The 16,693-nt window shown below is 44.2% G+C and overlaps 1 protein-coding gene across 1 annotated transcript in view; it reads right to left on the reverse strand.

Annotated features, from left to right (window-relative positions):
* Positions 1 to 16,693, reverse strand: part of LOC144773802 (uncharacterized) — a 3,430,469-nt gene that overhangs the window by 1,269,889 nt on the left and 2,143,887 nt on the right. Inside the window, exon 9 of the mRNA XM_078658904.1 lies at positions 12,002 to 12,121. Within this exon, the coding sequence (XP_078515030.1) occupies positions 12,002 to 12,121 (120 nt within the window). The remainder of the gene's footprint in view (positions 1 to 12,001; positions 12,122 to 16,693) is intronic.

Genomic DNA, 16,693 nt, shown 5'->3' on the forward strand with positions numbered 1-16,693 from the left:
ATTTTAAATGGTATGCAAAAGGATCATCAATAAAAGAGGAAGCGTCTTATAAATATTTAGGTCTAAAGATGGGGCGAGGACTGACCCACAAAGAACATAAATTGGACCTAAAGGCGAAAACACATTCCTTGAGCTATGCATACAGGTTACTATATACAAAATTGGATTGCCCAAATTACATGCATCTTCTAAAGGTGATGGCATCACAAACTCTTCCCACTCTGTCTTACGCCCTGGTTACCTGGTGTGGCAATGAGGCCGGGTTGTTAAACAATCTCCAAACAAAGGTGTACAAAGCGGTTTTTAACCTCCCAAAATCAGCCTCGCCGGCACAGGTTCGACTGGAATTTGGGTTGCGGAACCAGAAGTTTCGGGCTATGAGTGGCTTTGTGAAACTGTGCCATAAATTACGTCTGTCAGCACAAGGTTCACTAGATAGCCTGTGTTGGAAAGAAATTGAAAATCAGTTGAATCAAACCACTTTAAGTGGTTGGTGAGCTTATCTGACCAAATCTTTGAGGGAGTTAGAAATCCAATCAACATGGGATACCATGCCAGATAGAGCCGGCTTTGATAAAATAACAAATAACGCTGCCAAATGGAAGTCCTTTTTGGAAGACAAATCTGCAATCTCCAATCGCCGACATGGGTGGACAGTGATTAATTCATACTCCTGGACAAAACCCCAGGCATACTTAGAAAGTCACTTTAGCATGATGCTAAAAAAGAGATAGATAGAATTTCGGCTGGGCCTACACCTTTCAAAAGATTTACAACCATCTTGGAAAGGAGTTTACACGGACCTTCATTGTCGCCTATGCGGTTACCATGAAGAATCACTAACCCACCTGTTATGCGTGTGCCGTAATCCGATGGCTGGATGGATCATCACCCATGCTGGTTTGTAGGGGCGTCAAATATATGAGAAAAGTACAAACTCTCCTACGACAAGCTGAACTTGGGGGAATAAGTAAAGTCGGAAACGGTAACATCAATGCTTGACAGATTATTTTAGCCAGGCTGGAAAACATGTTAATAACGGGCTAAAAGGAAAGACTTAATTGAGACGGCCAGCTTAAAAAAATGTTAAGGACCATTCCACCCATTTACTTAAGATTGTATAAAACAAACCTCCCCAATACATTTTATGATTATAAGCACCCGGTAATGGACAAGGCAATTAGATGATAATTTTAAGTAATGTGTATTATAAATTGCTTGAATTTTTTAGGATCATTTTTCTATTGTGATTTGTCATGATTTTAAATAATCAAAAACAATACATTTTTTTGACTTTGACTTTGACAACAAGGTGTCAGTGGGCTCCTTCTAGGTGCTCTGGGTGGCAGGCAAGACAACACTGAGGGGGAGGATGATGCATGATTTGGCCCAGGCAAAACGCAAAGCTCGGGCAGACCTGGAGGTACTGAAGACAGAGGTGGGTATTCTAACTGCACAATTCACCTGGTCCCCTACACCCAAGACACAATACCAGTTGGACCTTGTGAAGATCCTTTTGAACTCCTCTTTTTCAAAAGCATCCAGAAAATCCCAGGCCAAACTCCTTGGTATCACTATAAGCACTGATAAAAACCTGTCTGACTCTTGTTTGCACAGTTGCGGCATTGTAACTCCCAGGTGTCTATCCTGGTGGAAGGGGACGAGACATGCCACATCCTGGTACACCCCAGAGACATAGTAGACAGATGTGTGGCTTTCCATGCTTCCCTGTACTTCCTGGAACTTAAAGCGACCCCGGCAAAAATCATGAACTGTCTGGTGCCCCTGAACCTCTCTTCCCTCACTGAGGAGGGACGGAACATGTTATCGGAAGGCTTAACTGAAGAAGAAGTGGCAGAAGCCATCTCATCTCTCCCAACCTGCAAATCTCTGAGAGAGTATGGGTTCTTGGGGAAGTTCTACAAATTATGGAAAACCCTCATCATACCGCATATAACCTGGACATTCAATGAAGCAGGAACAAAGGACTACCCACACAAAGGAAGCAATTAACATCTTTTGACTCAGGTCCTGAGGAGGAATGGGATGGGAATGAAGGATCTGCATCAATCAATGAATCAGCTGTCACACTTTATCAGGGATGGGCCTGCCCAAGCCCAATGAACAAAGGGGGTAGCCCAAACCTCTAAAGCCAACACAGGAGAGGGTTCCCTTTGAAGATTTGGTGTCAAAGGACCTGGCAATTATGTCAGCGAGGATTGGAGCAGAGGCCTTCAGAGCACATGTGGCAAGTGACTCCTGGGTGACGCCATTTTGAAATGTCCCAGCAGGCTATGCGGGAAGGTGGGGGCAGGGGCAGAGAGGTGATGTGGCACCCCAGGATAGGCGAGAGGTGCCTCACCTCTGGAACCTACAGCCTCCAGTTCAATAATCCTGTACAAGGTGGAAATCCCTCTCTCAGTTGTGCTTTTCTGCTGGACACTGTAACTGGAGCCAACAGCCATGGACAATTGAAAGGAAGAACCCTCTCATGGCCGCTCATTCTCCCATAATCTCGCCAAGCTCTGGAATGCCCAGGCAAGTTTATAGAGTGGGGGTCTGGGACCTACAACTTTGAGCAACCACCACCACATTGAGAGCGGGAAGAACCACTGTGTCCCCTTAGGATTAAGGGTGGGGCTCTGAATCATCAGCTCTGGGACCCTAATGGTGGCGATGACAGGCACACACCACCGCTCTTACCTTGAGTAAGGAAAAGAGAGGGGGGTCCCAGGACCCCATCCTTGGGCCCCGGAATCTAGTCAGTGCCAGGGGAGCACCTCCACCCTGCCCCAGTACTGACTGGCCCGCACCACTTTCCATGTCCAGGGGCAGTGGGAGGCCACCACAGAAAGTGGTGCCCTGTTCGTAGAGGCAAGCAGGGCAGAAAACATCTGCTGCCTCCTGCAGTAGTACAAAGAGTGCTGTGCACATGGGATTATTTACAACAAGGGGTGGTGATGGACAGAGTCTCTGAATTAAGCAGAGTACTCTCACCCAGTCAAAAGATCAGGGCTAGATCCAACACCGTTTTTTAGCTCATTGCACCATCCCAGTTTCAGAACCTGGCTGTATGCAAATTAGTCTGTCCCTGGCCCAGTGCATCATGGGAACAGGGCAGACCAGACTACAAAAGCCAATTCTTACACTGGGAAGGAAACAAGCTTCCGGGGACCGGTTTCTGGCATTACAGCCGTCTTCGGCCCGGCTTGCTTGAATCCTGATGGTGCAATGAGCAAGGGACTCACATCTGAGTATACCCTTCCACGCTTAGGGTGGACAAAATTATTTACAACAAGGGGTGGTGATGGACAGAGTCTCTGAATTAAGCAGAGTACTCTCACCCAGTCAAAAGATCAGGGCTAGATCCAACACCGTTTTTTAGCTCATTGCACCATCCCAGTTTCAGAACCTGGCTGTGCACATGGGAAGCTGGCAGGGCAGCCAAGGGTGGACTCTCTGGGCTGTTCCCTATTCTGGGCAGTGCCTGGCGTCCAGTGAGCTATCTGTCCCTTTAGGGGGGAGATTCGGGGTATAACCCCCAATTTGCCCCCGGTTGGCAGAGAGACTGTTGGGGCTTCAGTGGTGAGGACTCATGTCCAGTGTTTAGAAGGATCTGTCCCACCCAATTTGTTTATATAAGAAAAAACAGCCCAAGGGTGTACCAGTCTTCTTGCCGCCCACAATGGCAGGTTAGGGGTACATCCCCCAATATGCTTCCCAGGAGGGGTAGAAAGACTGTTTTTCCTTTGGGGTGTTAGGGTGCAGCCTGAAGCTGGCATCTCATTTGCTTTCACAATAAATTAGCCCTGGGGTTAGGGTTTTTTTTAACCACCCTTGAATGAGCACATTGGAGGAAAAAATCTTCCAACCAGGTAGTTTCAAGACTGCATGTGTCCTTTTAGATTGGGGAGCAATAGACCATGCCTGTTGGGGTGCTCCACCACCTTTCAAGTCCTGGCAGCTGGTGTGTAGATACCTGCTACAGGATTGCCCACCTGCGGCAATCTACAAGCAGGGTACCACATTGGAGAGGCAACTTTGGAATGGAGATAATCTCCCCTTTAAAATTATGTCTTTGAGGTGGAGTCAGGATGGCGGCCTGAGAAGACATGATTTCTCTCCCTCCACTAATCAACAGCTATGGAGTACCTATTCACGGTACCAGGACCGAAACAGACTCCCAAAAGTCTGTATTCAATTAGCTGGAAGGGGAGCGCAGCTGTATGCACTAAAGGGCACTCATAGCAAGGGTCTCACTGAAGTGGAGAGGGATACAACCGAGGACACCACAGAGAAAGGGGGCGCCCAGAGACCCACCACATTTCTGAAGTACTGGAGCACATACGCCCTTCCGATATGAGACAGAGGTCAGGCTGGACAGAAGCAGCAGCCACCTTGACAAGTGCATCTGTCAGGACAGTGGCTGGGATAACCTCCATATCACCACATGGAATGCAGAGCCTAAGGGAGGAGAATTTCAGCCCCAGCCTTAGATGACCAAGAGATAGCTGGGGGAATCGAGACTGTGGACAACCAGGAAGTCATAGAACAGCCGCTTGAAGAGTGACTGAGAACCAAGTTACTGCTAGGGAGAGAGATGAGAAGCTCAGATGGAGCCAGTGGAGGAGGCGGTGTGCCAGAGCACGTAGAATGAGGTGGGTCATAGTTGGGGATTTCTCTAATTGTGGACTTTACTTAATTTGTATAAATACCGAGGCCTAGAAGGGGGCAATCCATCTGTCCTTCATGGACCTTAGCTCTGCCTTTGACAGAGTTAATCACTCTAAGCTGTGGTCCATGATGGTCCATGATGGCTCAGATGGATGCTGATCCAGTTTTAATAAATGTGTTGTGTGACCTGCACAAAGATCTGTCAGCCAGTGTTTGGTTTGGTCCTAAGGGGAAAGTACTGAGCACTTTAAGTTGCTGCGCAGGGTACAGCAATGCTGTATTTTAGCACCTTTTTTATTTATTGTTTATATTAATCAAATAGAGAAAGCCTATACAGTTCCAGATGTGGACGACCCTAAAGTGGGAGGCCGCTCTGCTTTATGCAGGCGACACAGTTTTGATCGCCCGAACAGCTAGAGGCCTATAAAAGCTCCTTGACATCTTTATCAGTTTTATGAATAGCCTTGACCTGATGACAAATATTTCGAAGTCGCAGGTCATGTAGTTTGATCCACCCAGTACTAAAACAATAAAATATGTAACACAAGGCCACCACATAAGCCAGGTAGACAAATTCAGTTATTTGGGGGTGCAATTGGATTCTGGGCCTAACTGGCATTCACTTATAAACATGAACATTTTGTCCTTTAATAGGGCAATATTCAGCATAGGAGATTTCTCCTGCCGGCTCTGGAACACTCATATACAATCGGTCCTGGAAATCTACAGGGCCAAGTGCATCCCATTAGTGAGCTATAGTAGTGTGATATGGGGATATGGCTGGGTTGCCTCAATCCAGTTAGCAGAAAACAAATTCTTAAGGGGCCTTTTTGAAGTTCCATAAAGTGTACCCTACGAAAATATCCATGAAGAACTGGGCTTAGATTACATTATTGACCAACTCTGTTTTAATCCTCTAAAACTTTGGCATTCTATCTGGCTAAAAGAGGAACTTTGTTTTAGCAGATTGATCTTGCAGGACATCTTCAACTGGATGAATCCCATCCGATTACATGGTTGCCGTATGTTGCGCATAATATGTGGATTCTAGGGAGGTACGATCTGTATGACAACCCTTCTAGTATAACTCGCCTTGATGGCAAATGGGTTGAAAATGCTTTTAGGGATAACACATGACCAGACCTTGAGGATTCTTGCACTCATAGCCAGGGTTCGACTGAAGTGGAGAGCGACACAACTAATACACCCTAGGCGACATTCGATTTTAGTGAAAACTGTTAACAACATAAAACTTTACTTGACCTGGAATATGATACGTCATCAATGCCTGTTAATTCCCTTTAGGTTGAACTTATTCCCTCAATTAGTCTCTTTTAATCATGGTTATTTTACGAACTCGGTCTTGTCCCTTTGCAACTGTGACGACATCTTCAACAACGACACACTTCATGTTGTTGTGTTCTGCTCAAAATATAATAATTTGCTACACAAATTTTTACGCCCAATTTTAAAGTAGCTGAATTTTACTCAAATTATGCCTGCTTTATTCTACTTACAGCTGCTAAATTCTCCCACAGTCTGCTTTTTTCCCTGTGCGATTTCTGGCGGGGGGTTTAAAATAAGCATGATTATGTCAATGATAATTTGTGTGCCAGTTTTAATGTTTTAACTTTTATGATTTTATTTTTAAAATCAAATAGAGATTATGAACATTTGTCTGGCTGTTTCACGCCTTCAGGGCATGCAGTGTATGTAGACTGGTATGACAAGCATTTAAGATATTGTTTGCTCTCACCACACGTTCTTTAGACTGTGGTTATACAAGGGAAAACACACTGTAGAAATTTAGCCTGGGGGGCCAGACACAGCTAAGATATACACATTCAAGAGAGGAGAGAGCCTGGTCTGCAACCGGACACAGTACCACAAAATTGGGATTGATAATGAACGGTACCCTATTTTGGAAGTAGTGAGTGGGTAAAACAAGATTGAAACCTCACCTAGAGACGTTTTTGCACAGGATCCTCATAATGAAAACACATAAGCAGCATAACAAAGGAGAATATCATCCCATAATGCTTCCCAAAAAAACTAAGCACAATTGCAGAATACTGGAAAAGAGTCACTAAATACCTATATGTCTCAAAAGCATCTGCTATGAACATCTACATCTAAAACATGCAGCAGAAATAAATCCCAGCAAATTCAGAGCGTTAGAGGAGAAACAAAAAGGGAGAACCTCCTAAGAAATTTCCGTTTAAGCACGAGATAGAGGAATTGGAAGAACCCATCAACAGATAATATATGAAATGATTGTTCACCAGCATTAAAGAAGACATAGCAGCATAGCAGGTTTAAGAGCTGATCCGAACAATGAAATACTGTAAATGAAGAAAGACAAAGGAAAAATGGGAGAGAAACTTTGCTTTAGAGGAACAGAGATAATCGTGAGGAGGAACATGAGTTTATAAAACAAGAACTGCTTTTATTACAAAAGAAGAGCATAATTCTCTCCACAACAACTTGGCCTTAAAAACAAAGGGCAATGCAACAATATCCGAATGAGGAGTGTCCTACAAGACGCAGACGGAGGAAACATTTTAAATTTGCTACAAGAAATTTTCAAAGGTCTTCTTGGCCCAATCACCTCTGAAAATGTGGCGTTAGGATACATGAAAATCCATCAGATACGAGATGGGAGCAATTATGTACATCTGATGGAGACATAGCAGAAGCATTACGCATTATTTACCTCGAATTTACAAAGCAGGTGATACCCAATACCAACTGGTTGAGAGTTTTATAGCTGAGTCCAAGATTTAACATTTGGCGAAAAAACAAATTGCCATGCCAGAAACTCCAATCAGTCTGGAAGAACTAAAAAAGGCATGGTTAAACTCAAACATGGGAAACCCTAGGGCCCGGATGGTCTAACTCCGTTATGCTATGGTACACTTCTAATCCCCATTCTGATTAAACTATTCAGTGTGTTCAGTGACACCCGACAGGTCACAAAATTCACAATGAAGGGAAAATAACTGTGTCACCAAAACCAGGAAAAGACCAAAGAACTGTGACTCCCACCTCCCCATCTCCCTTTTAAATACCAATACCAAATTATTAATGATGGCAGGTAGGTTGGGCTGGCTTGTGCCAGCTCTAATAGACGCAGACAAGCCAGGCTTCATACCCAGGAGAAGCAGTGGGGATAATCCAAAGAAATTATTACACATCACAGACAAAGTCCATAGGTCTTGGTGGAGCACCTTGCTGCCATCATTGGACTCAGAGAAGACTTTGACTGGGCTAACAGGAAATTTGTGCACACACACACTGGAGGGATTAAGTATGCGTCTAAGATTCAGGGTACGGACTATGGGTGGTTATCATTACCCAAGTGCAAGTGTAGCGGGGCCAATGGCACTCTTTCAGGCACACTCAAGATTGGGGGTGGAACTAGACAGAGGTGTCCTATCTAGCCCCTTCATTTTGCCATAACAATTGAATTACTTGCAGAGAATATTAGGTACAGTAATAATAATAAAGGAATAAAAATAGTCAGAAACATTCATCAGCTAACACTGTACGCAGACAATGTCCTTCTAACATTAACCAACCTAGTATAACCCGTTTTGACACTACTAAGAGAATTACGGAAGTATGAATAGGTATGGGACTTCAAAGTTAGTGGGACCAATTTGCAGGCCATCAATTTGATGATGCTCACGGACACAGTGACACGCCAGTTATCCTCCATTTCATTTACATGGGCAGACAACATCGTGGACTATCTCTAAATTAAGATCACAAAAGCATTGAAGAAACCTGTAGAAGTCAATTGCTCTCCCCTAATCCATATATAAACATCTCTCAATTTGCCACAGTGGCAGCCTGTCATGCATAGGGTGGATAGCGGCAACTAAGATGACAATTCTGACAAGTATACCATATCTAATGCAGTATATAGACCTATATTGACAGACAAACCCACAACGATAGCTATTTGAAATCTCCATTAGCAGTCAAGTCTAGGTGGCCTTGGAGCCCTAAAAATCACTAAATATTATCAGGCCTTTCAACTTTGATATTTTGTGGAGTGGGAAAGGAAATAATCTGAGAAATATTGGTACTTATTAAATCGAGTGATACCTACTACACACATAATACATGACTATAGATTGTGATAGATCTTGTGGTTGTCCTCACAAGATCCATAAGTAATGTCCCTTCCCACATATTGTATATTCTTCCTTTCTTTTTTAATTATTTATCAGAATTTTCAAAATAAAAGGAACATAAGGAGTAGAGGAAAGTAAAATTCCAATGACTAGAGATATAATTAAATTGAGTCTCAGCACATTAGTTAGCAGGGAGATAGAAATCAGGACATGCATGTTAATTTACGCTAGTACAGAGACCCATTTTCCATTTACATACAACATGTATTGAGCAACAAGGAATAACAATGGTAATTTGTGACATAGTATGTAGGTAGGATCCTTCTGCATGGTTACCCTCACTTTTTGCCTAGTACTGAGCTGTGTTTTGACTAGTCTGACTGGGATCCTGCTAATTTGGACCCCAGTCTATCTTCTTTCTCCCTAAAGTGTTGTGTTATGTACTTAGGTACACGCCAGATTAAATACTGGGGTACCCTTGTCAGTCCCTAGTATATGGTACCCATGTACCCATGGCAGAGGTACCACAGATGTCTCCCTTCGGCTGAAGCATGTTTTATGCCACCCATGAGAGACCATTCAAAATGGAACTACAGGCCTACCATTGCAGCCTCTGTAAGTTGGTGCATGCACCACTTACTTAAGATATAGGTTTACTCTATCTAAGGGTGACTGCATTTAAAACCTATACATCACCCCTATAGCAGGGCTTTACAATCCTGAAGGCAGGGTGCTTGGTTCTAAGTGAGAGGGTGCCCCTGCATGAGTAGGGCACCTATGCAGTCTACGGAGTCCATTCTCCCGGGTTATCAGTGAAGCAGCCATATACTATATACGGGGGCATTACATGACGGCACGATGACCATCTCAAAAATGGCTGCAACGAATCCTATCATGTTTGGTATCAAACATGTTAGACTCATACCCCTACACCGTTAACAGTATGGAAGGTATGATTCCAAGCACCAGAACCTGGCTACGTTGGGCTCCTGGTGCTCCCGGTACCATCCTTCTAGTCCTGAACAGCACAAAATGGTTGCTGCTAACCAGAGACACATTTCCGCCCTCCTGCTGATGAGCCAAGCTCAAGCAGGGGAAGGCAGAACAATAGGCATCCTGTCACAGGGAGGTGTGACCATCTCCCAGATAGGATTTAGGGGCACATGCATCAATGTAAATACCGGTCGCAAAGGTGCAGATTCACGGAATCTGCCCCTTTGCGACCGATATTTTTGTATTTGTGATGCATCAACCCAAAGGCAATCTCGCAATTTAGCGAATCGCACATTTTGGGATTACCTAAATTGCAAATGCATTTAGGGAATCGCAAATCGAGATTGCCAGTGCCTGAAAGTTTGCATGAGGGGCTCATTTGGTGTCCCTGTGCATAGACCAGTTCAAACCTGCCCTGGGAGCAGTTGGCTCCAGCTCCAGCAAAAAAACTGAAAAAGGACATGGTAGTAACCACCTCACTGTCCAAGCGCTCCCCTGGGAGGGTCGCCTGAATCTTCCCAACCCTTTCCCTAGGGTACTTAAGGGCTTACCTAGGTGTAGGTCCCTAGATTTGTTGTGGACAAGATTCAGAATTGAAACCACTGCACTTCTACCATATGGGCACTCTGGACTTCACTGGACTTCGTTTGGGCCTGACCTTGTCTCCCTTTCAGTCTACTGCATCGTCTGTGCCTATGCATCATACAGGAACATTCCAAGGCCTGTGAAGCATAAAAGACAACTAAAGTATTCTCCCTTGGAGTGAAGGAGTCACTCCCCTACATTTGCAGGCACCACAACGAAGATGACTGGTCTGCAGATCTCAAGCTCCTCTGCACTACGTGGGCTCTGCAACTCAGGTGGTGGTTTTCCTCAGCTCCTGAGGCCTGCTCTCCCCTCTGACCAAGCTGGAGGCCAGTAGTACTTGTGGGGGTTGCAATAACGGAACCCCTGGGTACTGTATCACCTTTGCAGTTGCAAAGGCTTGTTGACATCTTTCCAGGAAGATCTTCGGGCTCCACGTAACCCCAACCTCAAGCACCTCCAGTGACCAGAATCTTTGGCCACGCTGCATAGTGTGCATCCTGGCATACCTCTTTTGGTGAGCTGCTTGAGATCCACTTGTGACTCCTGTGCCATTGGCCAGTGGGTTCCTTTGAGAGTAACTTTTGTTTTCCTTGGGCTACACTGATTGCTTGGGGCCTGCCCTGACTCCCCTGCTTGCGATTTCAACAGGTGATCTGGGACTTGTTGTCTCCCCATCACACTCTGTCTCCCTCTGTGGGGTCAGATAGGTGATTAGAGGGGTCAAGATATTCTTGGGCTGGTGAGCTCCGACATCAGCTCCCAATACACACAGTACACAGTACCTTGCATTCAACATTTAAGTTGTGAAGTGCGGCATCGACCCCAGTGTATGGCCTCTCTAGGCTTGGCCAGAAGCAACGGCATCGTGGTCACCGCTGGTCACCCATCTGACACCAGGCAGCACATCCTTCACGTATCCCAAAAAAGAAACCAGAAGAGATCTCTTGGGACAATGGTCCTTAATTAATGAAATGGTACTGAAGACACCAATCCAGTATTGAGTAATTCACTCAAGATGAATAAAAATAGCTGCAATGGCAGCACATCTGAGGCAATGTGCATCGTCTGAGAGTCCCATTTTATACAGTTGAATTGATGTGCGATTCTTTTCGTGCATTGACTTAATATGCAGCAGTCTCAGTCTGTAGGTCGACAAGAGTGCACTAGATTGAACACAGTAGTAACGCCTTTGTTCATAAGCCAAACAGGGCTCCTGTGACAATAAATCCGGGATTTCTGACTGACACATGGAGACATCATCATATCAAAGACATTGCCAATACATCTTTTTTGCACATTCTAACAAATAAGTGGTTAAGTATCAAAACTGAGTTAACATTATCCAGGAAGTCCTTGTTTACACTCCACAACAACATCAAAATATTCCTATTCATAATGGAAAGTAAATCAAAGTAAACTGAAAAACAACCACTGGTAGTCAAAGCTAGGGTGATTATAAAATATTTTAGAAACATTACAAACATTTCCAGAATCTATTTTACATGAGACACAATCTGGGAGATAAGGACAAATTTGGTGAGAGGCAAAGCCATTTACCTGACACTAGGCATGTGTTTATCAGCAGCAACATTCCATCTATAACTTACCTGACTCACGATGCCTTTTGCCCATGTTAAATACCCACAGATTTCTCCTGCCACAGTGCCACCTCATCCTGTGCTTTACAAATTCACAGCAGTCTCGTCCCCGAAATGACCAATGACAACCTAAGGAGGATACAGTGAGAGTTCAAAACAGGATTAGGACACCAATTTAATAGAACAAAAAGGTACTTAAAAAGAGAGAACAGATGTTTTCTTAATGAGCCCCTAAGCTCATTCCTTTTTACCACAATACTATTTAGTGGACCAAGACATAGAACTTAAGGGTTACATGTTGTACCTCTATGCACATGAGTATGTTCGGACTCAAATTGGTTCATTAGCACCATGATCTTGTTAAATATTTCATACAAATAATCTTTAGCTGTCACTTTATTATCCTTATGCCAGTGGATAAACATAGTATTGCAAACTGCAGCACACACAGCAGAATATGCCTAACTGAATACGTATCCATACTCATGCATTTAAATGTGCACTGAAATGCTTACTACGTTAACTTGACTGAAGGCTGTAAGCATTTGGACTTCTTAATGTTCTACCTTCAATTAAAAGGTTGCTTGGGTTGCAATGTTTTTCTCTACTCTGCAGGTGCAGTTGTATGATCTCAAGAATGGAGAAAGGCACATTGTGTGTGAGAGATAGTGAGGTTCCGGAGGAGTCATTTTGGAATGGATGAGAAGCCTTAATGAAGAAAGGGAAGAACTGCTGTTTGTACAGAATTAGAAGATGGGAGCCTTCCAAGGACGTCTTGATGTGCGATCCAAAGTAAAGGCATTTCAAGAGTAGTTACTAAATTTTACTGTGTGAAGGTGGAAAAGAATGGGACACGTGATATAGGATTCTCAAATGTTCTTTTGGAGGGTTTAATTGGTGAGCACAGTTCAGTTTTAGTCAGATACCTTTTAGTCCCAGAGGGGTATGGAGCTCTTCGCGATATCCCTGGTGTGTGGCTTTATGCTACACAATACTCTTTATTTTAGAGAACTTCTATGGAATTTCCGCTATGCTGACACCTTCCTTCTTTACTAGATCTGATTAGGGATTCCCCAATCAGCACTTTTAGTTCGGGCCTAGATTAGGAGATCTAGATTTCCTTATGCATAATAGGCAAGAGGATCACCAACTTTATACTTTTGACTTTCTGCATTGCTATCACTGAAATCCTTGTATTTTAATGTTATTGAGGCAAAATCTTGAGAGAATATTTGGCCTCCCAGTCATGATTTTGTATTTTTACAATATATTCCTAAAACTTGTGTGGATCAGTCAGGCTTTAAATTTGTAACAAATCCATACCTAATCTCATTTACCGAATTTGGGTCGTCACTGTGTAGCCAAATTGGTTACACTCTAAATTGAACTTGTGGCTGATGTCAACTCCTAAGGCACCTAAAAAGGTCAGATGCAGGGACATTTTACAGAGGGCTCAGAGCTCTACCAGATGGTAGCAAGATGTGGATAGTTAGGTCCTGGAATAGGGGGAGTTAGGAAAATGTGTTATGGTAGTTAAGACCCACCTCTAGAACCCAAGTCTCGATATGGAGGATCGGTGGAGTTTCAGCAGTTCGAGAAAGAGTTGTAACATTGGAGGTGTGAGTATTAATAAGGTTGTACATTCTAATGGGTTGCATCAGTTTGCAGTGTTTATGGAGATTGTGTGATGTTAGGCAGAGATGTTTTGAATGTCGCGTGAATGCGGCGCTTAACGTGGAGAAGTTAAAGCTGTTATCAGGTCCGACGTGGCCTAAGATCCCAGGATGATATTAAAAAGTGTAGAAGACACTGGACCTGATTCACAGAACTAACTTAAGACAAAATCCTAAACTTACTACCATTTTGGTATTCACAGAAGGCACTTACTCATTTCCGTATTCACAGAAGTTAGGAGTCCTAACTTTTGGACTCCTAAATGCCTTCTGTGAATACCGAAAGTCTCAAAGTTAGGATTTTTCTCAGTTTAGGAGTAGTAAAGTTAGGACTCCTAACTTTAGGACTCCTAACTTCTGTAAATACCGAAATGAGTAAGTGCCTTCTGTGAATACCAAAATGAGTAAGTGCCTTCTTTGAATACCAAAATGGTAGTAAGTTTAGGATTTTGTCTTAAGTTAGTTCTGTGAATCTGGCCCACTGTATTTGGAACTGTCTGCTAACATGTTGTGGTACCTGTAGTGAGAGGTGGTGGACAGCACAATTGAGTTAGGGACATTTATCTTTACGTGTGCAAGTGAGGTGTGATTGGTCTGATGAACCCTTTGTTCGGGGAGAAGCTGTACAAATCGGTGAGCCCCCTTAGGCCGAGGTATTATTTGAGTGTTCTTGGTTAGGTCGGAAAGTGTTATTCTGAATTATTTCTTGTATGATTGAATTCTGTTGACTTCTTTAGTGGAGCAGGCAAAGGTATTTGTTAAAATAGGTGTGTATTTGTTTGTTTGTGTATTGCTGAGGGGAATGAGTTTATGAAACTTGTAAAGGAGGGTGAGCTGCTGCATTGAGTGAGATTTGTGTCATGGTGTTCTGTACTGAGATTGGTCAGTTGGTGTAACGCCACGCTGTTATTGGTTGTCTACATCTCGAGTGCCACGCTGGTACTGGTTGTCGCTGTAGAATGAGAATTATGAGTAATTATTAATTCTTGCTCTGAAACAAATTTCTAACTGTGATTATTAACTTTCTGACCTGAAAATGACATGTTTTAAAGGCATACAAGATTTGATTAAGGTAGATGTGACAATACCTGTAAGGGAAGTAGAAGAGGCACCACCCGAAGAAATTGCAATATCGTCGGGCTTCACACCTGTATTTGGCTTGAACAATGGTATAAGATCACTGAGAAAGAAGGGGCACTGGCATTTCCACACAATGGTACACTCAATGTGAGAATTATTGAAACATGTAAGGAGGATATTGTAGGAGATTAAACCACAGGCTAGACCTATACAGTTTGAAGCACTTAATGCTTGGAAGCATGCAGCTCATCACCAAGAGAAGGAGAGGTATGTTGATGCCAGGTGCGAAGCAGAACAGAGGAGGTGGAGAGCGGATGTGATAGAAGGAGCAAAGATGTACCCTGCACTAACATGTCATGAATTGATAAGGGAAAGAAAGAAAAGAAGAAAAGGTAAAAAGGGGATGAGTTGAGCAAAATGAGAGAGACGAACACAGTGACAGTGATTCTAGGGACACTCTTCGAAATTTGTTTTTGTCAGAACACCCACCGTCGTATAATGAGGCTCAAACAATGAGAAATGGAAGCGCTAATGTAAACGGAAACTCAGGAGTGGCTACGGCACATTTAAGTGTGAAACTTAGCAGAATGGGAGCCACCCCTATAAATATGAACCAAACAACACCCATGGAGAAATCCAGGGATTTGTGTCTTTGGTACTTCTACCTCTCTTAATGTCCCAGATGCTCTCGTGGTCCCAGTTACCATTGGTCCTGTGGTTCCTATATATAATTCAAGTTTCACAGGGAATGTAGGACATAATTTGATTGTTCCTGCCAAGGCAAAAGCCTTAGAGGGGGTGCCACAAAGCTCAAATCTGGCAAGGTTTGCACCTTTAGTTGCAATGAATGCAAAATCTCCTTGAGGTGCAAGTGCAAATTGGAGGATGAACTGGAAGGGATTTAGACTTTTGAGGTCATTACAGGGATTGCCAGAGATGGGTACACTTACTTGGGAGCCACCTTTAAACGCACACAGTAGCACTCTGTGAGAAGGACGAGGAACCCGCTATCCGGAAGTGTGTAAAAACAGGCGGGACGCTAGTGAAAGACCGGAAGCAGCCAGCGGTCTAGTTGAACTGGGCGACGTCAGAGCAACAAACCAAAAGAAGGACAATAAAAACGGAGAGTGGAGGACGGAATGGCGGCGCAGTTTGAAGTCGGAGAGTAGCAGAGCAGCTGAGAACGAGGAGCCCAGGAGTCAAGGAGGAGAAGGCGAGACGCTGGAGGAGCGAAGCAGTGGAGGCGCGACGTGGGAAGAGCGGTGCAGTGGAGACCCAACGCAGGAGGAGCGGAGCGGTGGAGGCGAGACGCAGGAGGAGCAGATCAGTGGAGACCTCGAGATACCAGACAACGTGGACATACCTGGCGGCCCAAGGAAGGGAGAGGATGCCCTGGGTCTCAACACCACAGCCCTGTTGACGGGTCGTGGCCCAAGGCAAGTGGCTCGAAGGGGTTCGTTTTGGTGTGGCTGGTGGGGGGGTACGAGGAGCTAAAAAGCACTAGTTCTTGTCGGCATCCCTTCCTACACTCCTTGACCCCTTTCACATTCCTACACTACGTCGGGTGGTGGAAGCACACAAAGACCCTAAGTAAAGACAGGCGTTTTTAAACCCGGCCCTTTTATTTCTTTGTTTCACCTTCTTTAGAAAACCACAGGGAGAAACCCAGAGAGCTGCAAGACAAGCCCCAAGACGCCCGGAGCAAGGAGCGGACATCCCACCCTGAACTTAAACCCTTGAATATAGCCGTATTTCCTTTATTATCTTTGTGCTGGGATGTTATTCCCTGTCCCACGCCGAAAACCAATGACAAGCCAAAATGCTGCCAATAAAAAGGAACTTGGTTTAAGTAAAAAAAAGTATCCCCTTTTGTGTCTGACCCTCGGGCCGCCTACACACTCCTAATGAGGAGATAGTACCTAAGGCCCCTCGATGCAGAAATCTTTTA

Source organism: Lissotriton helveticus, chromosome 8, assembly GCF_964261635.1.
Source record: "Lissotriton helveticus chromosome 8, aLisHel1.1, whole genome shotgun sequence".
In the NCBI taxonomy this organism is placed as follows: domain Eukaryota; kingdom Metazoa; phylum Chordata; class Amphibia; order Caudata; family Salamandridae; genus Lissotriton; species Lissotriton helveticus.